The following is a 27,288-nucleotide window of genomic DNA, read 5'->3' on the forward strand; positions in this document are numbered from 1 at the left end:
CATGTGTTTTCTGGGGCTGTATTTTGCCTGCCGTAGCGGGTGAGAGGAGGCAGGGTCAGCATGCCTGCATGTCCCCCCGCACACTGCTGTTACACCCGCCAAAAACTACCCCACATTCGTGGGTGTCCACGAGAGCTTCCCAATTGACTTCCACACCAGCAGGACCAAAATCTTGCCAAAAACAGTGACAGAAAAAGAAATCAGGACCTGAGCTATTTCTGCCATGAATGGAAACGGCGCAAACGAGGGGGTTTCTTTGTGAACCTTCTTGCACTGGGACTGGACAATCCCAAATTCCTCCCTAACCATGAAATCCCATCAGCAATGGCTGAAGATGGCGCAGTCTGTTTAGCTCATTAGCAGGATGACAGCCAGCATGAAACGTTCCTCCCCGACCACGATAACAGGGAGCTCCCCCAGCTCCAGCCAGCCACCCTTTACCCCCTCCATGGAGGAGCAGGAGGCACCGTGCTGCCTACACCACACAGCGCCAGTCGGACGGTGGCAAGCAGTGACAGGATGCATCAACTCTCCAATGGCCACCTCTCACCACCCTTCCTCTCCCTTGCCCCAAGACCAGTTCTCTAGGAGCGCCGGTGACTTGCCACAGTGCAGTGACGTTTGGACACCATGCGGTGACACGCTTCCCACTCCTGTGACCTCCGATGGCCGAGAACCCCAATAAACTCAGCGTGTTCACAGGAGGACAGATGCCACCGTACTTATTAAATTCTTACAGTCTAATGAAAAACACCCCTGCTGCTTTCAAAGTGTGGAAAACATAAAGTACCTCCTTGTGGCACTGCTGCTCCTGCAGCTGCTAAAGGAGTGGGTTTCTTCCCCGTCTCCGTAAAGCCATTCCCCTCCAGAACTGCACCTTTCCCTTCTTTTTTCCCAGCAGCAGTTGAAGCAGAAGTTTCCATCTTAGACGTGCATCTTCCAGCTCAGCAACCCTACAGGACACAAAACAAAACCAGATTCTGGTCACCACTCACAAAACAGGCAAATTCAGCTCCATAAGGAAGCAGCCGATGGTTCGGCAGAGCTCAAAGGCAAATGGGGAGCAGCGAAGATTTCCTGGCTTTCTAAATCTAGCGGCGCAGCCAGTGCAGGCAAAAAGGGCACAGCCCTGCAAAGGGATGGGCATTCCCACATCCCGCTGGCTGCAGGTAATTGAAGACCTAAAAGGATCAGAACCAAAATAAATTTTTTCCCCACTTAAACTTGGGCTGTATAATAAAAGGGTGTAAAGGGCTTTCCAGGATTAAAGGACAGGTGAGACACAAAAATTTAGCATGGGTAAAACCAATTTGTCCATCTTATATGCGACCTGGCCCATCATCACAAAAAACTGAGTCAGCTAAAAACTTTCAATAAAAATACAGATAAAAATACATTTAAGGTGAGGTGGGTTTTATTCTCCATCCAGTTGGTGCTTATTCTGTGTGATGGTTCTGAACCAGTGCCCTGACCAGAACATTTCAACAGTGATTACAAGATAAGCCATATCTGGGTCTGCCAGAGCCCATCCAGCTCTCACTGGTAAGGACTGACGTCCACCAATTCCTGACTCTCCCAAGCAAGTTCTTCCGTCCTGATCAGTCGCATCTGAAAATCAGCTACAGCTTTAACCCCCATTACAAATGTTGAATTAAGTGCCAGTGAAATCTCCACAAAACAAGAAGATACCAAAGCACAAACCACCTCTTTGTTTTGTTTTTTTTTTTTTTTTTTTAATTAGGTTCATGAAAAATAACAGCTCCTGAACTTTTTTTTAAGTTTGATCATTTGTTCTGCATGATTCAAATGTATCTCATCTCCCAAAAGCCATCAAATGTGTATCCCAAATGTAACGTAACGATAGGGTTTCTCTTAAATGAGGAGGCATGCTTCCTTTCTGACTGCGAATAGTTTTGTTCGCCCCGTTTTAACTTGTTTTATTTCAAATGTCTCCACGTGACTCCTGTTTTCGCAGAACCCACACAGTTACCTGGCACTACCGGCCTCAGGCTGGTCTTGGGAAAACCCACGGCTAATTCCTCCTTTCCTTTCTAATTTTAATGCAGATCTGCAATTTTTCACATGCAAATTTTCAGATGCAAATTTTTTCAGCTCCTGAGATACTCTGGAGCACACTGGCTGTTTACCTTAATGGAATCAGCCAAAAAATGTCTGGGAAACCAGAACACTGGTTTTTGTGCACGGGTAGTTTTACTGCCATTGTGCCAGCTCAAACTTCCCTCCCTTCACTTTGAAGGATCAACCGACTCCTGAACATCTTGGATTAAAAAATTAACACTCCTGAAAACTTTAAAGCACATAAAGATTTCAGGAACTTCCATGTGCGATCCGTAACTTTTACCCTTTAGTCACATGTGACTCTGGCATAAGCACTTCATTTTGTGGTTGGGTTTGGCTTCCCCCCCCCCCCCCCCTCGCAATTTTGCTAGGTTTCAAACTGGTTTTGTGCTGTAACTTCAGGACAGACAAGCAGGAAAGTGAAGCCCCTCTTTCCCCACTATGTGATGAGCTCCACGGCTCAGCACACAGCCTCATGCTCCCAGACTCCGTCGCACCCGCCATTGGAGACGCTCCATGTTGCACCACCGTTCGAGACAGGCTGTCCCAAACCCCTTCCTCCTCCACTCAATGGCTACCTTAAAACTTTCCTACAAACACAAAGCCACTCTTGCTGGCACCTCAGAGGGACCTGGTGTGTGGTGGATGCGGTTCTCCAGCATTGCCGCCACCACCTGGGCTTCAGAAGGATGGTGACCCACCGAGCGGCTGTGTGCTGCAGCCCCAGCAGCTTATTTTGGGAGCCTTCAGGCACAGCTCGCGTTAATGGGACCACTAAGTGATGGATCTGCGGTCACAATTTGCAGCTGTAAACAGCCAAGCTTGCATTGGAAATGACAGGACCCACAATTACAGGCTTTACAGATGACACAAGGCTCCAGTGAATACCGAGGTGGCCCCCCGAGGTCCTGCCCCAGCATGTGCTGGGCTTGATGGCAAACATGGGACAGGTTCCCGAGGGCCAGGACTTTACAGCGGTTTAATCCAGAAATCAGGTTGGGTTACAGACCACGTATGAAATAAATACACTCAAACTGGAGGAGTATTTGACCTAGGTCTGACAGCCTGGGCTTCTGTTCGTTAAGCAAATAAACTTCAGAGGCTATATTACTAGCCCCCCACCTGTTTCTTCTTAGTCCTTCCTTTCAAGGCTTTGCACTTTTGTTTGAAACCAGACGCTCGCCCTCACACACCCCCCCAGCCTCCCCCCTCCCCGGTACCCTGACCCTGGGGCAGCCCCATGGTGCTAGAGCTTCCTCGGGGGGCTCGGAGCATGGCAGCCAGGGAGGGGAAGGAAGAAACTAGTCACAGGAATCCTTCTCCTATGAAACGTGCAGGTTAGAGCCTTGCTTTTTTTTCCAGAGAGGTTCCTGAAGTGAGATCTCTAAATCCCTGCCACAGACCCCCAGTAGGGACCCAGTTTTTCCAAATGTGTCACTTATCCAACTGGAATTCAAGAAGAGACCAGGCTCATATTTGAAAATCTGGCCTTTGTAGCTGTATGACCTCTTTTCAGATGAAGTATGAATTTAAAAAAAAAAAAATCAAGTGCTTCTAATAAACGGTTGCATTAAACAGGTAAATCCTTTTCAAATGCTGGATTAGAAGAAAAAAAGAATGCAACTGCTCTAATCTTACAGGATTTAGGGTAATAAGTCTATAATTAATTTTCCTTTGTAAAGGTGCTTGGGGCAGAGCAGGCTGGATGCGAGGCTCCAAGCTTTTCCCCAAGTCAGCAGCGACCAAAAGTCCTGTTCCTTCCACAGCCACCCACAACCAGAGCTGGCCAGCCCAGCCCAGGAGGACACAAGCATCCTCCCCGGCTGGATCCTGCCCTGCTCAGCACCTCTACCCACAGACGGGGACAGAGACCAGGGAGAGAAGGAGCACCAACACGGATTTCATATCCCACCTCCTGAGGTTTGGTGGATGATGGCTGAGCATCAGCAACTAGCAGACTCCCTTCGCTGTGCTTTGGTGGAGTGTGTGACCAGGACACAGCGCTGGAGATTTAGGTTCCCATCTTGGCTCTGCTACAGTCTCCTCTGTGTCTCTGGGCAAAAAGCTTAACCTCTCTCGCAGCCAGTTTCCACAGCCGTAAAATAGGAAACAGTAAATAGGAAACAGTACTTTGCCCTATTTGCAAAGTGCTTTGAGATCCTCGGAGGCACAAGGCTATGGATGTATTTTTATTACCAGTATAAGAAGATATATTGATGGAGGCAGTCAATCCACACCATCCAGGAGCACAACATTCATTTTTTTGAAGCAATACATAGTTTGCTTTCTGTTCAATGCTAAACTTTTTCTGCCGCTCTGTGCCACACAGAATTTATAAATTCAATGACAGATTAATCTTAGCAGCGAGCCATTTGGCATGAAAAAGGGTTTCACAGGGAGCCTGCTTTTTCCTGTAAAGAGCATGCATTTAGGAGTGACTATACGGAGAAAGACCCTGTGCACTTATTCAAGCACAAGGCTCTGCCCTCCGTCATTACTCAGAATTAGAAACCCAGAATGGATTACTCAGATTGTTCCTAAGGTTTGTAGCTTTCTCTGCAGGAGGAGGGTTGGGTAATTGATTTTGACACTAATACCAGCACTATTCATATGCCCCGTAATATAATTCTGCAGCGACGCTAAAAAAGCAGCCATCTGAGATCTGAACAAGGAAAGTGCTATATGATTTGCCCTAGACAACCCTAGCTATTTTAACAGCTGCGTTGTATATTAAAAGGGAGAAATCCCAACAGAATTAAAAACAACAAAGTCACATTTGCCTTTGAGGGAAAACAAGAAGCCGTAAACTTTCCTAATAAAACAATCCCTCCCGCTAAGTGCTTGAGGAATGGTCGAAAGTGCTGTCCCAAAATGCCTGTCTCTTTTGGAGGGGCTGCCAGCAAACTTGGGAATAAACTGATCCTCATCAGCTGTACTCCCCCCCACACCCTTTTTCTTGAAAAGGCGTTATTTCCTTCTTCGGGAATTTTTCTTTCATCAGGAAACCCCCTAACTCCTACCCTAGATAGAGCAGAAAACACAGGTTTCTGCCCCCCCCCCCCAAGCTTTTCTGTGAAACACGAATCACCGATTTTGGCCGCGTCTCCTCAAAGACTAAGTACCACCGTGGGAGTGAGCCGCTCTGGCACAGGGCGGGCACCACCAGTAATGCTGTGACACAGGTCTAATCCTCCGGAAGCCACCACAGCCGCTGAATGACACCTTCATGCCTGGGAGCCCCACAGGGAGGCAGGAAGGGGTTTCCAAAGGAGGCTTCCAGCAGCCATCCTGCTTTTTTGAATATTCTGGGCTTTCTCAGACTGATGTCTATCCTCTCCTTCATTTTAAGTCTATCTCTACCTGACCTCCTCACGCACAGCCCCAGCAGTGCCAGCGATGTGCCATCACCCCCGAGGGGACACAATGGAGGTGACACCAGCACCACCTCCACCCCAGCATGGCCAGGATGAAGCCCCACTGCTGGCGGCTCCTGGCGTGACCGAGGGGAGCTGGGATAACCAAGGGGAGCCTTGGCACAGCTCTCGCCAGGTTTGTCCTCACGCACCCACAGGGAGATACTTTATCCATTCTGCCACATTGCCTCCCACGTAGAGGCGATACCACGTTTGATAACTAAAACAGCATGCCAGGAAAAGCTAAGATAAACAAAGAGATACTCCCACCATCTCTTCTTTTGCAGTGGACTGTGTCATACAGCTCAAGCCTTCTGAATACACGCTCTGCTTATGAAATTCCGTGTGAGCCAACTGTTTTGAACATTGGCTTAATACAGTGGCTGCTCTGAACCTTTTCAGTCTCCCAGGGTTTGAGCCGAATTATGTTCTCAGTTACACGGAAGTAGCAGCAGTTAACTCAGTGAAGTCATAGGCTCTATACCACAGCAAAACTTGACCCTTCTATTTTCTTTTATATCAGCAACAGCTTCAAATTACTAAAGTTTTTTCTGCACACATACTGCTACTAAGTGTTGGGACTATCCAAACATACTGGCTGTCGCTGAGGGATCTACAAGTGTTTACAGAATATCAATCTCAAGTAAAAGGAGCATAAATATTAATTCAGAACTAGTCACATTTGGGGTCTTCCTGACACAAGGCTCCCTATCATGACATTTCTCAGGAATGATCTGCTTGGGCCAGTCCTACAGAGTTCATTACACATGGAAATTAGTGTTGGACGTTGGGGCGTGCACATGTAGAGCAGTAGCTGTCTGTCTGGAGGCCTCTGCTGCCCCTTCCAAGCTTGAGAAGCTTCTGTGGTGAGTCCATACCAGCCTCTGGGAGATGTTATGGGGAGGGAGGAAAGTAAGCGGAGACAACTACATGCTGACAGAAACAATGTTAGGAGGGCACAGAGCTGCTCAGAGCTTCTTCCATTTTTCTACCTCCTTCCCCAACTCCTGCTTAGAGAAGAGCAATACTGGGCTGCGGAAGGCAGGGTGGAGGGAGTTGTGCTGGCTTTCAGCAAAGAGGATAGGAAGACACCCAAGTTCTGCCCACCCACCCCCAAATGGAAGGCTAAAATTGCTAAGAAAACTGGGCATTCACATAAGGCTTCACCAAAGAGTTCCAGCCTGTGGCAAAAGTTGCATCACTCAAAAAAATGAAGTGGGGGGGGGGGGGGGGGGGGGAAGAAAAAAAAAAAAGAGACAAAAAAACCCAGGAGAGTTGGCAACACTGCAATAGTTATACAGGTTCTGGAATGTACAAAGGCTGAAATCAGAGACTTAGCATCTCTTTTGAACTTCAAAAACAACAAGTCTCTTCAAATCACTCTGTTAATTGGCTTTAAATTAGAGTTCTAAGTTTAATGAACAAGTCTTTCGCATACAGCATGAAACGGATACGCTTCTAGATTAACTTCCTGATCAACACCATCTGCCATTTCCATATGTCAACGGCAAACCAAAAGCACAAGGAAGAAGCCACTCTTGCCTTATTGTGAGGGGTCAAAGTGCACCCAGGACTGCCTGGTGCTTGGTAGTGTTTCTCTGTAGTGGCATAACTTCAGAACATCACCAGAACAACTAGCTCCAGGAGAGCCAGGGATATTCCAGGCACCAATGGGCACAATTCCACCTGGGGAGGTAAAGAAAGGAGGCAAAGTATGGAAAAATGCATGACGTGAAGGAGGCATGAGGCAAAGAGGGATGTTTGCAAGTATGATTGGTCGGATGTGGAAAGAGCAGGGGGTTTCTGAAGATGTAGAAGAGCCTGGAAGACAGAGAGGAAGCTGAAATAATGGAAAAGAGGGATGAATTTACAGACTAGAAGTAGGTAAGAACTTACTGAAGAATATGGGTGAATGGAAGTACAGGCACAAGGGAGGCAATGACGAATCCTGTGGAGAGATAAAAGAGTAGCATGGGAAAGAGGAAGAAAGAGGCTGCAGACAGACCTGGTGCCATGGGAGACAGAGCTACATAGCCCTTCTGGGGAAGAGGAGGGCAGGGCACGACGTCTAGCATGGGCAAGGACGGAGCAGGGGAGCATGGCACAGAGGGAAGAGAGACAGAAAGCATTCCGGGAACTTGCAAGGAAGGAAAAATGGAGAGATAGAAGGGTCTCTGATGGAAGAAATATGCCCTGAAAACATCTCTGAGTGCTGTCCCTCCTTACACTGACCGCAGTGGCCTTCCACTTGCGTCAAACAAGGCCAGTGGAGTTAGTAGTGGTAATCAGAAATTATCACCATCTGGAAGGTCTTGAAGTATTCAGCTACCTGCTCCAGAACTAGCATTCATCAGCTGGATGCTCCTTGGAGACTCTCCAGCAGGGACCAGACACTAACGGGCCCTGGGCAGCAAGGGTGCAATGCCAGTGTCTGCACAGGGGCACCCAGCACCCTGGGACCCCTGGTCCTGGGCAGAGCTGACAGATGTGGCACAGGACCTACAGGAGACATGCATCCTTCAGGAATGTCAACCAGAGGCCAGGCTATCCTAGGACACTCTGTGGCATCAGATGACAACACTGAGGCCACTGAATTGAAACATAAAAGGTTTTTCCCTTTCTAAAGCCATTTACTTTCAGGGCTGTGGTTACTGGAAAGGAGATGATGTTGAATAAAGGAACTCACGTTTCACCGGTTCTTTGGGTTTAGTCTGCTGTTCATATTTTTCATGAACACTAATGTCACTTTAATGCTGCTGCTTCCTTACAAACAATACCAATTTATAAAATATCAGATAAATTTGAATTGTTTCCCCACTTCAAGTATGTTTTCAAGTTGCCAACCTTAGAGCCTTGCACAGAAATTATCTTTCTGATGCTGGGTTATAAACAATTACAATACATCATCAAAACATACGAGCAGACATAAAAGCTCAAAGCCAGACACAGATTCGGCATTGGTCCATGCTGAGGCATGCAGGCTGGGGTACATGACTTTCCCTCCTTTCTCTCTCAGAAGTTATCTTTGTTTCTTACTTTGGAAGAACTGAGAAGATAGAGTGGGGGCTGGAGGGAAGAGCCCTTTGTGGTGGAACAGGAAAACAAAGTCATGCTTGTACATTTACAAAGCCAATCCTACATGTCTTATCATGAGAAAATTTTTACTATGCGAATTCCAACATGCGAAAAACCGTCGAAGAAGATAATCAAGACACTCCTGCATTCAGACTCTGTGTTAACATGCTGCAAAAATATGGGAGGATGCACCCAGGTAAACAAAAGTTGCTCAAAAGTGATGCGTCACCATCACAACTGGTCCATGAATCTTCACTTGTTTTTTCTTTGTTTGTTTGTTTGGTTTTTGTTGTAAGGGAGAGAGAACTTTGGCAAAAGAGTTGTCTAAGTTTGTTTTTTGATGTAAATCCAAAGAAGTTCCTCTTGGAGAATTTTCTGGGTTTTTTCCAAAAAAAAAAAAAAAAAAAAGACAAATATTATCTATATGTATGCACACATATCTAATGAAAAAGTATTGTTTTCATTTTAGGAAACCTTTTGCACACCAGGAAAAAAATAAAAAAGAGAAAATGAAGAAACCAAAAAACCCCTTCATCAAGTCTTCATGCTCCAACAAGAGCAGAAACTGTTAATAACTAACGTGTCAGATAAAACATCTGTGGTGCTTGGCAGATATACCAGGGTGGGTAACAGCTAAACACAGACTGTATTAAGACCAGGGTGGAGGACCAGCAGCTAAACTGTTTACAACAAAATTAGACTGTAATTCCAAATCAGTAATAATTAACCTATTGACTTTTCCGCAGGTTTATGAGTAAAAGATACTGAGAAAGTAAATTGTAAGTACAAGTGGAGCAGAAACTCCGATTCTGAACAGAGATGGTTATGCAGGTTCCACAGAGCGGGTGAGGTTCAACACAAGAGATTTGTCTAAGAGGAAAAGACCTGCCTTGAAATCAGATTTGAGGGAGCTTTTGAGAAGGTGCAAGTGAATGTTTTGTTGGCTGGTGGTGACTGAAGGAGAATCCTCTCAGGGTTTCACTTCCGTACTCCAGTAGTTTGGGCACTTTCAACTCCCATGAACGAAACCCCAAATACAAACCACATGCAGTGAAGTTTAATGGATTTGCTTTATGTAGGGCTGGGATGAGTAATATTGTCTTGTAGTGACTAGTCCATACAGATGACACTGAACAGACTCCAAAGCTTGGATAAGAAAACCCTCATTTGTCTCAAGGAAGGAAAACCTTTATTTTCAGCAACGAAAGACGAAGGACTGCAGCCTCGCAAAAATCCCTATAGCAACTGGGTTCTTTGAGAAGATTGTTTCATTACAAAATTTTGGATTATTTTTAAACATTCCAGTTCACTTCATCAGCCTATTGAATCCTCCCTCCAGAGGCACACGTGTAAGTATGTAGAAAAGAGAAGCCTGGGAAGGAACAAGAATGTAATTAAAAACAAAAAAGCAACACTTCAATTGGCTCATTTTCCTCTGCTGAACACACACACACCACACAGGCTGCTATTCCACACTGGGTAGAAACACATATTGTCTTTATAAGACTACAGTTGCCAGCTGAAGGCAGGATGCAGACCACATAAAATGGTTGGCAATTCATAAACCGGAGAATGGAGAAAAATTCATCCAGATGGGAATGGGAGAAGAGTTTCTGATGGGATCGTAGAGTATTTGGGGTCGGAAGGGACCTATGGCGGTCATTGAGTCCAGCTTCATGCTCACAAGTAACAGAACACTTGCAAACCCCAAACCTGTTGAAGTATCTGACAGATGATGTAGTAGGAGAGGAGAGAGCTACGTGGGCCATACCCATGAACCACAACGCAGCCTAGTCTGCAAGGACACAAGCACACCGGTGAAGAAAGATTCGAGAATGACCAAGAGTCCTTGCAAGAAACTTTACATCAGGGAGAAGGAAATTAATACTCTGAACAATGCTCATTTCTGCGCTCTGCAACTCAAGGTACAGAGCTACATAAGATTCCAAAAATTAACGGTTAAGTAAGTGGTGAAAGGCAGAGCCCCTCAGCTTCCAGCAGTGCAGGTCCATCTTCTGCAGAGAAAAAAGTCTGTACAGCGTGGCTAGCTGTCATTTCAGTGGAAGGGAATAAGTCTTTCAGGAGACAGGCTAAAGTATTCAGGAGGGTATTAAGCTAATGACAAAAGACAAGGGTGAAAATGAGCACTCATTTAGCCAGAAATCAAGATGTCAAGATTAAAATTAATCAAGGTACCAAGGGACTCAAACAGAAGAGATTCCTTAATTGTGTAGACTCTAACGCTGCGAACCTGAGTAATAAACAAGAAGTGGAATAGCTCATTTAATACACAAATTAGTCCTGACCAGTATTAGTGAATCTGGTGGAAACATTCATATGATTGGAGAGCTACAATCGCTTTGCGTATCAGTGACTGGAAACAAATACAGAGTCATGAAGTTTGTCAGTGACAAATGGCTGCAGACACAGTAAATAAAGGTGATTGCTTTGTACCAGCGACCTGCTCTCTATCCTTAGACGGGCTAGATACACAGATTATATATTTTAAAGCAACCACATACAAGGCCACACATCTGGAAAACAATTGATTAAAATGAAGGCTGCGTTTTGAGAAACACTGACTGGAGACGACTTGAAGTTTATGGTGGGCAAACAGTGGCTGACAAGCTCTGTGGAGGTTGCCGGTATCCCAACAAGTAAAGCAAAATGTGTTTGCCTACGCAGAATTTGAGAGGTTATAATGCCTCTCTGTCTAACCCTGAATTGACTGTTAATGGAACCCTAACACCCAGCTCTGGTGTCCACAACTCAAGCAGAAAGATGAAAATTGCGAAGTCCCCACTGCTATCCATAAGAAAAATGAAAAAGACCTCAGAAGAGAGGCGCTTGCAGAATGACCTGATCAGTAATATTAAAATATATAGAATCAACAAACATTTGGTAACAGATGGGTTTTTGACCCAGCGGTAAGTGACATTACAAGAATATATGGCTAAACCAATTACAGTTACCTAATACCAATTACAAAGACTAAGAGCTAGGACTCAAATAAGAGAAATTCAGATTAGAAGCAAAGCTCCCTGTTTCAACAGGGAAGAGCACTGGATCCAGGCTGGTGGCAGACTCTAGGACTGCTGAGCTGACATTTTGTCCAGATGTTTTTCCAGAAGTTCTACTGTAGTCTAAGACTCGTCACTGGACGTGGATGGGTTTAAGTACAGGAAAATTCTCTGATGGCGTTACAGAGAAAGTCAGACTAGATCAGCAGCTTGATCCTCTGGGATCTTACGCACCTATATATCAGCGTGTTATAAATTTGCCATACCTTCACAGATCAAAACGCGTGCATTTATAATCATTGAATCTTACTATGCCTGTCTCTGCTGATAAGCAAAACTAACTTCTACCTTCCAACTTCTCTATTTTTTCCTTTTGTGATAAGGACTTAGTAAGACTCAAGTAATAAACATCTCCCAGCACACGATAAACTCTAAGGTGTTTATGTCCTGCCAATGGCAATGTTGCCGAGTATACATTCCTTTACTATGCAGTTATGTCTACTGTGCTACAAGTATTTTGATGACTGAGACAGATATAAAACCGTTCACCAACAGAATATCATGCAATTTTTATTTGGTAGCCTACAAGAACTGACTTGGTTTCTTGGTCTGGCAAGTAGCTGCCAGCATCAAAAAAGAAAGAAATAACATGGCAATTTATTTCATTCTCCTGTTATAATAGCTAAGGGAGAAACCTCCCTTCTCAACCCCAGCAGTGGTGTCTCCATAGCCTACAGAAGACTAGGAATATGAGGAGGTCTGATCCTCTGCTGCCCTGCAGTATCTCTTTCACATACAAAACAAGCCGGGCTGACACGCCAGCACATCTCACGTCTACAAAGCTTACTGGAACAAAACCTAGCCTAGCAGTAAACTTTCAGCAAATGTCGGCAGGTTGCTATGGCTCAGAGGAATGGTTTAAGAACCACGTTGTGTACATGCAACTGGGCAGTTGAAGCAAGTGAAGCAAAAGAACTGTGTTTGGTGGTAACCAGGCCAGGGTCTGAGCACTAGAAGAAACATTCACTCTTGTTCGGTCCTCACAGCTATTCAGAAGCTACAACAGACTTCAGGGCACAGTGACTGCTGTGGCCACTAGACACCACACACAAAAAAAGTGGGGTTTACTATTTCATTACATAAGACTCAAATCACTAAGGCTAGCCTGAGAAGACCCTGTGAATACTTCCTCCTTGTTTGCTTTTGTTCCTTGATGTTATCTAATTTAACACAAAATGCAAAGGATTAATATAAATTCACACACACACGTATATATACAGCTTTTTAGTACTGCTAGTAATAGTTATTACTTATTCACCCTGTAGTTATTGTACATGATTTCTTTTCTGTATTAGTGCATATGATAATTACATTCTATCTCTGTATCTTTTTTCTGCACGCAAGCTTGTTGAGTTCTTCCTACAGAAAACAGTCAAAACAAGATAAGTCTTTTACCTCCCATCTACAACTCCCTGCTCCCTCCCTGCTCCTAAAGTTTCATCTGCTCTTCTCTAATCACCTCACTCCTCCACAACCATCTTCACAGCCACTTTTCTTGCTCTCCTTGCTCTCTCTTTTTTCTGCTCTTTTTCCTCAAACACATGGTCTGCCACTCTCTAAACACAAAATCCCACTTGTGCCTGTAACTCTCATTCCATCTTCCTCCTCGTTCACAGCTAAGCTGTATCCAATCTTCTGTACCCAGTTGCCTCTGGGATTTCTCTCCACTAAATCTTTCCTACATTTTACTCACAGATCAACCTAGTTCAGACCTGATTCCCTCCAACCAGACAGAAACCTCAGTCTGCCTCTCAAAAATCTTCTCACAGCAGTCTGGCCGTGGTTAGAAGGTGGCAAAGGATGCCAAATGCCGTAGAAGTGGGGTGGTCCTCAGGTTCCTCCAACCTCACGGCAAGATTTTGCCTCTAGGCCACCTCTGACTCCCGCTTCTTCCTTCTGCACAATGTCTCAGAGTTTGGCGCTTCCTTGAGCTTCCTGCTGCTCACCTACACATCTGAACTCAAAACACCAGCCCCTAAGCCATTCATTTTCATTTACAGCAAGTTCCTTTACATTGGCTCTAATGAGTACAAAGCTGATTTCACAGCCATTCAGAATGTGGGAGCAAAGAGCATTTTCCTAGCTTGTCACTTTGTTCCTGTCACTTTGCTTTACATCCTTTGATGGCATGCTCTTTTGTTTTGCTCAACCATTGTCTTCTCTTTCAAAGCCCTTCAAAGCCTACCACACTATGCTTTCAATCTCATTGGCTTCAGGGAGACTTCAGCAAATGCATATGCACGTTCTTCAATCAGGGACTAAATATGTGTTCTTTGAGTTGGTTTGGTCATACAGACCAGAAATATCCGTCCACTCCCAGTCTCATTCATAACTAGTTTTCACCAATGAAGCTATTGACTTGGAGTGCTTTCTGTTCTATTACAGGTCTCCAAGATGAGAATCAGATCCGCTTGGAAAATCAGGAACCAGTGAACACATCTGTTAGGATCCATTGTTCTGATTTTAGGCGAAACGCTGGGGTTCTTCAGGGTTTTTTCTCAAGTATTTTTTCTCAAGTAAGGGAATAACCATTTGCATAACTCATTTCTCATAACTCACTTGTCCCTCACTAAAAGAAAGAGCATATTTCTTATATCCCTTTGCTCTCTGCATAACACACAGTGTCAGGGCACCTCGACATTCAAAATTATACACTAGAAATACTGAAACACCTCTTCAAGTATTCATCCTAATTGCTGTCATAACCTAGCACTTGACTGAAAAGCAAGTTAGGTTTTTCTCTACGGAAGAAATTAAATGTATGTTATCTCCCATCTCTACAGTCATCCATGTGAGCCCAAACTTTCATAGAACTGAAGGCACAGGGATGGGAGACATGTCACCAGCTATAGATGCCCACACCATTTCTTGCTTTTAAACCACATCCACAGCTACCCAACATTTGGTACCACTTTGTACCCTTCGGCTTTTCCCCCCGCTTCCATACATTACAAGTGAGACAGCTCAACACACTTTCTATTTTGGAGCCAGTATCTCCACTGTAAAACTCAGATTTTCACAGATTTATTGCTAACTTATAAAACATTTATTAGAAAAACAGTTAGAGGAAAAGTATCGTTTGAAAACAAAAATTGTTAGCCATCCCCAAATCATTAGTGGCATACTGAGAAAACATTAGATGTCTTCCCTTAGCACTCTTGTAACTGAAGATCAGTCTTCGTTTACATGAACATATCCAGGCAAATGCCTTCAGAGACACAAACCTGACACACGCACAGGGTTGGCTTTTCATCGCTGCACCCCACTGAGCTTTTTAGAGCAGAGGACCGGTAGCTGCGAACATTCATTACTGTTTAACCCTTCCCTTTTTCTGGCCAGCGCAATGACACAAAACACCCAAAGCCACCTGGCTCCTGCTGCGTCTTCTGGTTGGGACCCGGACAAGACCATTCATACTGTGCATCTTGGAGAAAACTCTCCCAGCTTTTACCAGACCCGTGGCCTTTCGGATTACAGCCCCTACAGCGCCACAACCGCATTGGCAGCTAAAGGCGTATTTCAGGACCGTGAGAATCAGCAATCAAAGGAACAAACCGTCAGAAACTCCAGCGCCATATGCAAATTACAGTGCGCGCGAGACCTCAAAGCAAACAACATCACGTGTAAATAACTTCAGGGAAAACACGCAGAGGAAGACGTCTATTTGTTAGAGGAATAAATGATTCTTGTCTCCTCAGGAGCAATGGAGCAGCCCTCAGCTGGCGGGACAGGCCCAGCAGGGAGAAAGGGGGGTGCAGGCAGCCTTGTCCCCCCCCGCTGTGCTACCAAAACACCATGTCTTTGCCAAGAATCATTACTGTGTTACCGACAAGCACAAAAATTTGTATATTATTAACCACAGTACCTGCTTAGGAGGAGAGTTGAATAAGCTACAACCTACTGAGGCAAGCGATAAAATAAAGGCGCAAAAAGTTTCTATTACTTCTAAAAAAAACCCAAATGCAGTTTCCTGAAGTACCTAACCCTGCCACTGTGCAACAGCGCACAAGAAGCCAAATAGACACCAAGAGAGAACTAATTACTGCCCGGTCTGTTTTGCTATTGCCAAAGTTGAGGGGAAAATAAACTGAAGGAACAATGAAAAGGGATTTTTTTAAAATGTAATTTTGCTTCCATGACAGTACAGGAGGGCAGACAGATGACTAGTCAGACAGCCTTTCATTCAAATCCATCTTAACACAGAGTGAAATGATTCCAGAGGTACTTTTTTGCTGTATATTCATTATAAAAGGAACCAAAATGACTAGCTTCGAGAAGACACTGAAATTTATGTGAGGTGAATAGGATATGATAGTCCCATATATCCAAAACGAGAGTTTCACTATACACCCATTTAACGCTTTTAATCAAATTTCCTTTGGCTGGGACATTCGGATTGCCCTGTTGATCAGCCCTCTAGATCCACAACATCTTAGCCTCCTCTGATCACAGCAGCACAACTGCTTTTCATGCCACCCTTGGAAAATTTCTCCGTTGTGCCTTCTTGGAAGGGGATTGCACCTTCTAACTAATTCTGGTCTGCAATATCAGTGCTAGTCCCCAACACCTTTAATAAATGCAAACCCACACTTTTCCAGAGCTCTGTTCCCAGAGTAGCTTAACTTTGCACTGATACATGATAGTGACAACCAGAAAGGTGCAGAGCTTTCTAAAGAGTGACTCTATGCCAGCAAAGGAAATATGCACAACCAACTACTTGCAGTCACTTTTCTCATCTAGTTTTGACTTTAATTGGTCTTGGGTCCTCTGAGAGATCAAAAAGTCTTACCCACCCATCCCTCCCTCCCACATTTATTTCTCTGACCCACAAAATCCTTCTGCTGTAGCTTCCAGCTTTGACTTTCACCTTAGACAGGACCCTCGCTGAGAAAAAAAATGCCCTCTGATTCTCCAGGCTTTCCCAAAGCTTCCTGATCTGCCAGTAAATCCCTGAGGCTGATCCATCTCACCTCCCGTAGCTGGCTCCTTCGTTCTGCAGAGAGAGATAGTCACCGTTGTGCACTCCCACAGGAGAAGCTAGAAAAATCCCAGTCACAGCTGTCCTGAGAAGTTTCTAGCTGTTTGGCGAACATTGGAAGTTCAGAGGTTGACGACACACCTCTCCGCAAACACCAAGTCATGCCATGATGCAGCAATTATGTATTCTCGCACAGACAAACTCCCCAGATTGTCACAGCGCTGCCTAAGGACTGTCACGCCGCAACAGACAAATGGTCCCGCTCATCCAACACCCTGCCTGACAGCGACCAGTGACGGACTCTTCAGACTAAAATACAAAAAGGTCATTTTCCTTGCCTGGTATTAGAGCAAGGTAGCAGAGGGCAAGGAATTTTGTGAGCTGGGGCAGCAGATAATGTCTTTGTGCTATGCAAGGTGAAGTGAGAAACTGGGGAGGAATCTCTGTCACAAGGCATGAGCTTGTTCGTCCGTTGGCAGAAAGTGCTTAGAGATCCTCAGATCAGGGGCGATACAGAAGCACAAGTTATTATTATTAGGGCTTCTCTGGATTTGAATGCTGTAACCAGAAACTCTATTACCTTTTCACAGAAATACCTCAATCCTTCTCGCAACTTGCAGGGCTACAATCTATTTTACTACATGCACCCTAAACATACTTTCACTTCTCAAGTTAATCACAATTGCCTTACAGGAGATTAACACCATAAAGCACTTTCACAGCTGATGTGGCTTTAAAAAAAAATTCCCAGAGTTAAACTTGTATAAATAATGAAAGTGACATGGAATATAATTATTAAATGTTGTCATTTTGGAAGAAAATTAATTAGCAATAGCTGTAGCTGTCTTGTGTCTATTTAAGCAGTGTGCATCTCAATTAAAATTTAATTGCAACAGATTCATTCACAGCAGGGAAAAGTGATGGAAATGAAAAGCAGCCTGATCGTATATTGCCGTCTACAAGAGAAAGCATCGTAGAAACTGGGGGGGAAGGGGAGGAGAAAGGCAGGAAGGTAAGAAAGTGAATTCACAGAACCGTGCTGCTGCACAGGCTGGGTGCTCAGCTCCAGTGGGTGCTGTTTGTTCACAAAAGCAGCTGACTGGTATCAGACATCAGAAGTAAAACAAGTTGCTGATGGAAGAGGTATTGCTTCACCGTAGATGTGCTCTCATACCCACTGTGGTATGACTGACAGCATCGTTCTCCACAACACCATGCCCTTTGCTTGCGCCGCCTCCTTAAAGTCATCCTGGAGAACCCCTAATGCCCTGACCAGGACCAAGAAGGGCCTTCCTTGAGGAAAAAACGGAAAGATCTTGAAGACAACGTCCTCCTGAAGCTCTAAATCACTAGAGGTACAAAGATTTGTTTTGAAGAAGAATAACCCCCTCCCAGTGACTTCTTAGAAGCAGCTGGGGTCTTGGATATCTTCTCTAATAGAGGCAAAGTGTGACTTACATATCACCATCATTCACATGTGGAGCACTCTGGATGTCCATGACAAGATATTTTAAAGAGATTATACAGCCAGGAGGAGTTAGGTACCCAGACCATCTCTGCACGCACGAGGTGTTCCAGAGCATCCCTAAGAAGTCCACAAACAATTCATTACACTCTTTTGAAAATACATACCTACATCTTAATCAAAGTATTGAAAGCAAAGCTTTTCCTCCATCATTCATTTCTTAAGATTCAAGTTAGGTACAACCTGATTATTCGAATAAATAATTCACATCTCAGACAAAATTTAAATTTCTCGGAAAAAAAAAAGAAAAAAAACCTGAGTATTGCTGTAGATGTGTAGTGTGAAAATTATATTGAAAAAAAATAGTTGCAGAATCCTGACTTCATTTATAACAAGCAAATAAAATAGGAACAAAAATGAAATGTTCTGGCCTCAAAACTTGGGCTAATTAGAAAACACTTGCTGAATATAACATCATTGAGCTACCTATATATTCTTGAACTACTTCCGTTAGGACTTATTCAGCTTCCAAATGAGACAAATATATTCCCTCCAAATTCCCAGGGCACGTTCTCTGTCAACCTGAAAATCAAGTTATATTGTTTCTGCCTGACATCATAATTATGATGTAAATTTACAGTACTTGACCATTTTGTTGATGATGCTAAAGTCATAACAGAATCCAAATCATTCTCCTATCAGTCTGTGACTATGCCCAGTCATAAAAAAAAGTTGCTTTCTGCTGTCAAAAACAGGGATAACAACCTGAAATGGTATGTTCATATTGAGTATAGAGATGGTGATGATAACAACAATAGTAGTAATAACAACAGTACTGTCACAGTCTTATGAAACTACTAAGGTATAGGTATGATATAGCCACAATGAAATTAAGAGATTTCATTTAAAAACAAACAAACAAAAAAAAACCAAAACCAAACTTATAAACCTGATCTGGTTTTAGCTTAAACACAGACAATCTAACTGATGTTTGATTATCAACAGCTTAGATTAAAAGTGAAAATAGACATGCACGCATGATTTAACATAAGAGTCTGCAGTTATAATTGATGGAGCCAAACCCTTAGTGCCTTGGTTATACACAGGGCATGGGCCTCAGATTACAGCTCGGGAAATTCAGGATGGACATTCAGAAAAGCATTTTCTCCAGGAGGGCCCTGCAATGCTGGAACAGGCCACCCCGAGAGGCTGGGGCACCTCCGTTCTTGGAGGTTTCCAAGACTCCGTTAGACAAGCCACGGCCAGCTGGAGCTGGTGTTGATGACAGCCCCCATTGGGGCTAGAGGCTGGACTAGAGCCCCCCGCAGGTCTCTGCCCCCCAAAATTTCTAAGATTCCATGATTCTACACAAGGGGGGTTGAGAACTCTCAACATTCTGGAAGATCATCCAGTTAGCTAAGGACCCACTGTGTCTGCTCATTGAAATGTTCCGTGTTAAGCAATTTCAGAGTGCCTATTCCAAAGGCCACTGTCACCAAACTACAGAGACGCTGCCAGGCTTAACCCTGTGCCTTTTTGCTAAAAACAGTCTCAGCTACACATGAAGTAATGTGAGAGAACCTGCAAAGGTACAACTGATGATGAACAAGCTGAAACATGAATTCAAAATATTACTTCCTTCTTTATAAACAAAACCAAAACCCCCAAAACATTTCACTGAAGAAACGTTTAAACTTTCAAACAAGATGATCAGCAACTTCTTTCCTTCTGCAAAACAATCCAAATCTGGAAAAAAAAACAAACAAAAAACAACCCAGCCTGATTTACAAGAGTCAGCAATTTTTATTTTTTTTTTAAAAGGTTATCAGATGTTTTCTATCTCAGCATAACTAAAGTCCAAAGAAGAGACAGCCTGTTCACTAGAACGTACCCTCATCTCACAGATCGCACGCACAAAGCACGTGCCTCTCCGTGTGCAGCACTCGCATACACGTTACGTGTAAGCTTCTTGAATGCTTTCAAATGCACTGAATAACAGGGTGCAACTTTGCAAATCTCTGCTCGGTTTTCTGCATATTAATATATAATTACATGCAGGTTTTCCTCCGCTTACTTTTGTCTGCTACTGACTGGGACTTGAGGCAATTCTTGTTTCAAACGTTTTTCAGCATAAAGCTAAACACATATAAACTTCAGACCCCGAATCAGACTGCTGAGCATACCTTTCATCGCATTGCATTATTTGGTCTTCATTTAGCTGTCACAAAACCATTTCCTTTCGTCTACAGATTAATTACAGCCTGGTGAGGTTTCAGCACAAATACCTTCGCCCGTTAGAGCCTCTGCAAAGGCGCAGTGATTCATGCAGTATCTATGCCTCTGGAAGGGAAAATAAAGCTGAGGCAGGACACGCAAGCTGTGAGTGGATCCGATATCAAAAGAGCTGGAGCCTCCAGTGAACACCCAGCCGTACCAACACAAATAAGTTTCTGCACGACTTGTGCAAGAGCCACAGCTAAACATGAACCGCCGCTTTAGTTGGGCGCTAAGCTGATTTAGCTACACCATTCATTCATCTAGGACTAAAGATGACAAGGCAGGAAGCGTCACTCAGTAATGAATTATATGTGACACAAAAAAGCCACAGGTGTGGTTTGAGAGACTATGCGTGCAGCCGTCGCAGCCCTGGATTCCAGTTAATTGCTGTAAGTAACTATGGAAAATGGACAGTGGGAAACTCCGTAGAAATGCGGAGAGCAAAGCAGTCCAAGAACACATTCCCACTTGTTCAAAGCGGCGAGATACACCATTTAAACATGTGTCAACTGTATCTGATGACGACCATGTCAGTATGTTAGGTCTGGACGGTTAAATACAAAGGGCTCGATTCTTCCCGGTGCCAGAGCCGTGCTGTCAGCCCGCTGGCCGCCGCTGCCTGCCTCCCAGCTGCCTGCCCGACGCAGTCTGGCAGCACGGACCGGCTCCTGCCTTCCCGTCCCCTCCACAGCTCCCACGGGCACCCACGTCTGCGGGGTCTCCTCTGCCGGCCTGGGATGGAGGGGGGTGCCCCGAAGCACGGTCAACCCTCTGCTTTCCGCTGCTCTCTTATTTGGGGCATGCTGGAAAGTGCCTCTCCTTTTTAAAGCAATGAGGATTGGAGAGAGGGAAACAAATACAAGGATTTTTACGTATTAAAAACCCAGGTACATAGGCTACGTAAGCCAGAGCTTTTAATACCTAAAGTGCAACAGAGCGGGTCCCGACTTCTGATCGGGTCTGGACACGACGTCTTCTGTGGCCTTGACAAAGTCACCTCTCTGCCACGAACTCCTGGCAAAACCATCCCGACAGTCCTCTCCTGCCAACTTTTTCCCATTGCGCAACGGGAGCTGTTTTACCAGCTGCTATGGGTGTGCATAAGGCCACTTGTGTGGCCTGTTTGGGAAATAAGGGCTCAGCGAGTCCCCGCGGATCCAGTTGAACTCAACCTTACAATCACTGGGAGCTAAATATATCAGTGAGGCTGATGTTTGCTCACCTTTTCTCTTTAAGGGCAAAATATCCTTACTCTGGTGGCAAGTCAGCTCAGCCTTCAGCTCAGCCTTCATTCCTACCACAGGGGAAACCTCTCAAAGTGCTGACTTCAGGACAAATATTTCTTTGCAAGAAGAATTTCCCTCAAAATGAATGCGTCCTTACCCCCCAGTCTGACACATCTAGCTATTCTCTGAAGCAGAGTATATTAAATCCCCTGAAAAACCTTATATGTATCTGATGAGACATACAGAGCACAGACATCTCAAGATCTCTCAAGAGATCTCCAGACCAATGCTTGTTGCTTCCCCAGTGACAGTCAGTGTATATTTTTTTCACCCTTCAGTGGGGAGGAGTTTTGTTCTTTGGTATCAACCTATTTTCCCCACCAGAGAGATCCACCTGCTGCGGGGGGGCCGTGTGGCTCTCGGGCAGGTACCCAGCGAGCTCCATCCAGCCACCAGGGATGATCCCAGCAGTATTCTGGCCTCAAAACCACACAGAACAGCTAGTCCTTTCCAGTGCGATGTCCTTGCCAACAATAATCAACTGGTGTTTTGGAGAAATCACCAAAAGAGAGGGGTTTTTTTGTCTAGCTTTAAATGGTATTAAATATTTGCAGCCCTCTTCAATAACAAAGGACCAAAGGACACAAAGAAAATGGGGGGAAAAAAAAGTCCCACTTCTTTAGTTGTTTTTGCTGAATTTGGAAAGCTTCCTGGATCAAAGCTCAAAAAGCTGCAAGTTTATGGAAGGCACATTAGCAATGCTTAGTGAGGAGTAATTAGTGAACCGTGTAAGAAAGACAAGCGACCCAATCCAGAGGATGAAATCAATGGACAAACTTCAGGAAGAACAATTCACCAGGAGGAAACGTGCTGAGCGCCTTCAGACAATTCAGTGGGAGCCGCCCCAAACTCAAACCCAAGGCAGGTCACAGCGCGCAAAAGCACCAACAAGAGGAGATATATTTTAATTCATTAGATCGTATTTTACAAGAAATGGAGCCTCTAGGGAAGCCATTATCCTCATATAGATGTACTCCTGTGAAACAGAAGAAAAAATACCTAGACTCCCTGATGCGAGAGGTCAAACAATTACAATTTCCTTAATTTCATATCCAGTTGGGAAATTAAACAACAGAACTATGAAAGCTTTACACTTCATTTTGAGGAAAGTGGCAATTTAAATTAATTTTTTTAATGTTAGAAGAATTGATGAGCGAGTAGAGGAGGGGGCTTTTCCCAAGTGACCTTCCCCACCACCCTTTTTAAACAATCTTGCTCATTCAATGGGAAAATAAATAAATAAATCCGGGGAACATGAAGTCTTTCATGAAAGACCAATTCCTTCGCAGACAAAGCACTAAGTGTTGCTTCTCATGAAGCTGTTCTATTTCCTTAATAGTCTCCTCTGCACAACTCCACAAGCTTTGTCCACAAAGTGCTTCTCAGAGTTGGGATTTTTGGTCTCTGGAAAGAAGCAGCATCCTTTCCGGATGCCACGACATATAGGAACAGCTTATAGGAAAGACACGGGAAACAGGTGACCTGTGGTCCATCTAACCTTGGGCTACATCTCTTCCAGGGCAGCTCCTGTTAATCTCAGTGGAAAGACTTTGCCTCCTCCACAACCCCATGAGCTGAATTCACAGGACATGCTTTTCTGGTTCGTACACAGTCAGAAAAATATTCAAGGGTTTTATTTGTAAAGAACTTGCTCAAGGTCCTGCCCTTAGACATGGCTCCTTCTAAGTCTGGAGCAAGGTTGGTTCCTGTAACACTGGATGGACATGGAAGAGAGAGATTTGGAAGGAACACCAAGAAGCCTACATGGTTCCGTAGCGCCAGCTCATCAGAAAGGGGTTGCAGTTTGGAGTCTCTCAGCATTACCCAGTACACAATAGATACGAAACTTGGTGGCAGCAGCCAAACAGCAAAAGCTACAGCCAGGAAGAATGTGTGATTAATAGAAAAACAAGCTAATGCTTCACACAGAGCAAACAGGCTCAGGATACTGGACTACAGGACAAAACAAAAACAGAAAAAAAAACACATTAGCACTTGCACAGAGACAGTGAAAACAAAAATAGAGTCTGCACATACAGCTGGCCATAGGGGATAAAGATGAGAAAATGAATTGAAAGCCTTTTTTAGCATTTCACTGGGGGAAAAATATGAATTAGAGGGGTTTTCTTTGGCCAGAATTAACCCATGGAACATCTGCTAGCAGGGTTCAATGGGTACTGTTATCCTGAGGCTCGAGGGATTATTTTTTAAAATTTTACACCTAAACCCAGCAAGGCAACAGAACTTAGACCACAGAGCTGCAAACTCTGGCACCCACATGTGACTTTGCAGACATTAAAGATTTTCTAATTAAAGACAAGACCATTTGTAAGGCAGATGATTCCAGTTTGCTGGCAAGCCTGTTGGGAGACATGACTGAACCACAGCTAAAACCATGCAGGGAGCAGCTCGCAAGGAGGCCAGACCAGGACGGTCAGTCTGTGTCCCTGGACGCCAGTACAAACGGTAGGGACAAAGTCACCCAGCTGTAAGCACTGAAAACCAAAGAAGCTCATGTCCTGATGCTGTAGGCAATTGAAGAAAAGGTAGCTGTACCTACAGAAACATCCAGTCAAAAGACAAAAAAAACCAAAAAAAAAAAAAAAAAACACACCACACAAAAAAATGTGAGCCTGACATTTGCAGGCTGCAAAACTCTTGGTGTCCATCTGCTCGGACGAGCCCCTGGGGACCAGCTCTCCTCCTGGAGCTGCTCCATGAGCGGTTCAGCTCCAGCTGCAGCGTAATCCCAGTCACTGATAAGCAGCGGTATCACACTGCAGAAGCAAAACTAAGTGCGGATGACATCGAGTGAAACCACTGCAAGGCAACCGATTTAAAACAAATAAAAAGTCTAAAAGACAGTATTATTTAGGCTGTGTAGTAGCTGACGTACAGGATTACCTCCAGTGGCCTGTGGGGTCAATCAATGGATTTTTTTGCTGCACATGTTCTCTTCAAATTTATGCCCCACTGGCGATCACAAATGCAGCCCGTCCCAGCAATCAAGGAGGCAGCTTCAAGCAAACCAAACCTGCGATGCTGTGACCCCACCGCCCCTCCTGTTCCCATCTTCCCTCCCTTTCTCTTGCACTCGCGTTAATGCAATTACAGCGTCAATCAGTTCAGGGAACTGATCCAGCCAAAAATCTGAATCTGGGAAGGGAAAAAAAAAAAAAAAAAAAAAAAGAGAAAAAAGAAAATATCAGTTTTCAGCATCTGAATGTGCATATTGTCTGACCATGTGAGTGCCAGAGGGGCAGAGATGGAAACAGGACTGTAACAGCTGGATCAGTTTAAGTTGCTTTTGACCAACACCTTGCGGAGGAAAAATCCTAAATACATCCTCTCATAGGAGCAGCAGAGACTGAGGAATCCTGGTGCAAGTGGAGGGGCCGGAAAAGCCCACGAATGTGCCTTCACAAGGTACCTAGGACAACTTCTCAGCGTCTCAAAGCTTGGCATTTGCACTGGTGACAGCTTCCAGAGAGGGCACATGGGCTTCAAGTCCCCCCTCCCTGAGAATCTGCCATTGACCAAGAGCATCCCCAAGTGCAGCGAGTCTGAAATTCCTCTGCCAGGAGAGGCCACCAGGGAGCAGCTGGAGAACAGCACAGTCAGCAGATGTGCAAAGCTCAAACTCTTTGTTAACCTCTCCTCGGAAGCTTTATTATAACTATTTGTAAACCGCTAACCGATGGTTTTAACAAAAACTACAAACTGGATAGCAGGACTTTCATATAAAGCCGTGCTCAAGGAATTCACGGGGCCAGTAAGACTCTTCACAGAATCACAGAATCTTCAGAGTTGGAAGGGACCTCTAGAGATCATCTAGCCCAACTCCCCTGCTAGAGCAGGATTGCCTAAAGCACATCCCTCAGGGCTGCATCCAGGCAAGCCTTGAAAATCTCCAGAGAAGGGGACTCCACAACCCCCCTGGGCAGCCTGTTCCAGTGCTCTGTCACCCTCACCGTAAAGAAGTTTTTCCGTGTATTTGAACAGAACTTCCTATGTTCTACCTTGTGCCCGTTGCCCCTCGCCCTGTCACTGGGAAAAGTGACAGGACTCTTCCTCAATGGCTGCTCCTTCGGGGACCTTCTCCCCCTTGGCCCAACCCCCCCACCTGCTTCGTTTCAGGCTGTAGTGCTGGAAGTTCCCAAGGAAACTTCTGGTCTTTGAGCATCACAGCATTTAAATTTTTGTTCAAAATGTAAAGTGTCATAATCCAAAAGATTACAGCTTCTGGCAGAGGCACTGACGTTCTGGGTTGTTTTTTCGCCCCAGTGACAGAAATCCACATCACTTAAACGCATCTCCTAAACGTGTCACATCACACAAGCAGCAAAGACTAACAACTAAACTACCACATATCTAATTCTATCCTTAGTCACTTTAAACTGCCATCCTCCTTCAACTGGGGTCACCATGACACGTGGACATGATGGCCCTGCAGGTTGAGCCTCATAATCTTTAACCTTGACCAGACCCTGTACCAAACAATAGGTTTCACAGAGCTTTGTTTCTTCACCTGCGAAATGAGGAAATCTGTGCTTACTCATCTTTGTTAATATTCTTTTGTTCATGTTTTGTAAATGGTCTTAAAGAACATTTATCCCACTAAGGAGCACTGTGCACACTGTTTAAAAAGTTCCTGCAAAGTACACTGTGTAGGACCCATAAAACAACACTGCTTTTATCTCTCTCTCTGCACGCTGATCCATCTCCCATGTTAGCATAACAAAGATGATGATGTTTAGGGCATCAAAACAGATTTTTGGAGGGTAAAAGAACAACAGCCAGTGGCTAAATATATATGGAAGCGGAGTAATCAAAGCAAAGGAAATAAATCTGCGGCGTCTCAAGTGAATCTCAAAGTTTTCCAAATGAAACATTCTTGAAAACTGATATTCTCACCCTCCTAAATCATTGCTCATCGCTGGAAATCCTGCTTCCAGAAAAACATTTGGCGCCCCTTTTTGTGCAGTGAGGTATGCAAAGAACAAAAATCCTGCAGCCCGGAGTTTTTTTTACTGTGGTTTCTAAAACGCTGCACCGCTGGAAAAACTCAATGGAAAGTGCAGTTTTCTGGGGATGGTAAAAAATTCTTTTTTCCACGCATGCATGCGGAGGGTTTTGCACGCAGGCTGGGAGCGCGAGGGCCGGGGAGGAGCAGCGTTCCCCCCGGACAGGCGGCAGGGTGTGAATGCGGAGGCAGTCACTCACCCACGCGCCGCTCGATTTCCTGGATTTAGTGAGTGGTCTTTGTTGGAGCTGAAAGGCTGCAGCTGGGGTGGAGGATACAAGTTCACCAGGGGTTATTCAGCTCCAGACAGCCTTCATAAAAGCACAAGTAAGTCAGAGCAAACTTTCTTAGTTTTTTTATTTTATTTTATTTTATTTTTTTGCCTCCCCCAAGCAATGAACTTCTGAACTCTGTTATTGTGAGTCAAGATATGACAGGACAGTAGAGGACTGCTCATTTGCACTTCGCTGATCTGCACAGCCCATAATTCACACAAACACACACAGAGCAGACCAGTTTCTCCATACTTCTCAGCAAAGATTTAATAGTGGAGCGGATGGCTGAGGTCTCCTATTACTTAGACAGTTAACATTTTCCAAAACACACAACAGT

General features: G+C 44.6%; 1 protein-coding gene across 4 annotated transcripts in view; it reads right to left on the reverse strand.

Moving 5' to 3' along the window:
- GLI2 (GLI family zinc finger 2) overlaps positions 1–27,288 on the reverse strand; it is a 202,264-nt gene that overhangs the window by 145,602 nt on the left and 29,374 nt on the right. For 3 of the 4 annotated variants that reach the window (XM_063341971.1, XM_063341972.1, XM_063341970.1), the window contains exon 2: positions 791–953. The exons of the other annotated variant lie outside the window; for it this stretch is intronic. In XM_063341971.1, the coding sequence (XP_063198041.1) occupies positions 791–923 (133 nt within the window). In that variant the 5' untranslated portion in view covers positions 924–953. The remainder of the gene's footprint in view (positions 1–790; positions 954–27,288) is intronic. 4 annotated transcript variants of the gene reach the window in all.

The sequence above is a fragment of the Chroicocephalus ridibundus genome, chromosome 7 (genome assembly GCF_963924245.1).
Source record: "Chroicocephalus ridibundus chromosome 7, bChrRid1.1, whole genome shotgun sequence".
NCBI lineage: Eukaryota > Metazoa > Chordata > Aves > Charadriiformes > Laridae > Chroicocephalus > Chroicocephalus ridibundus.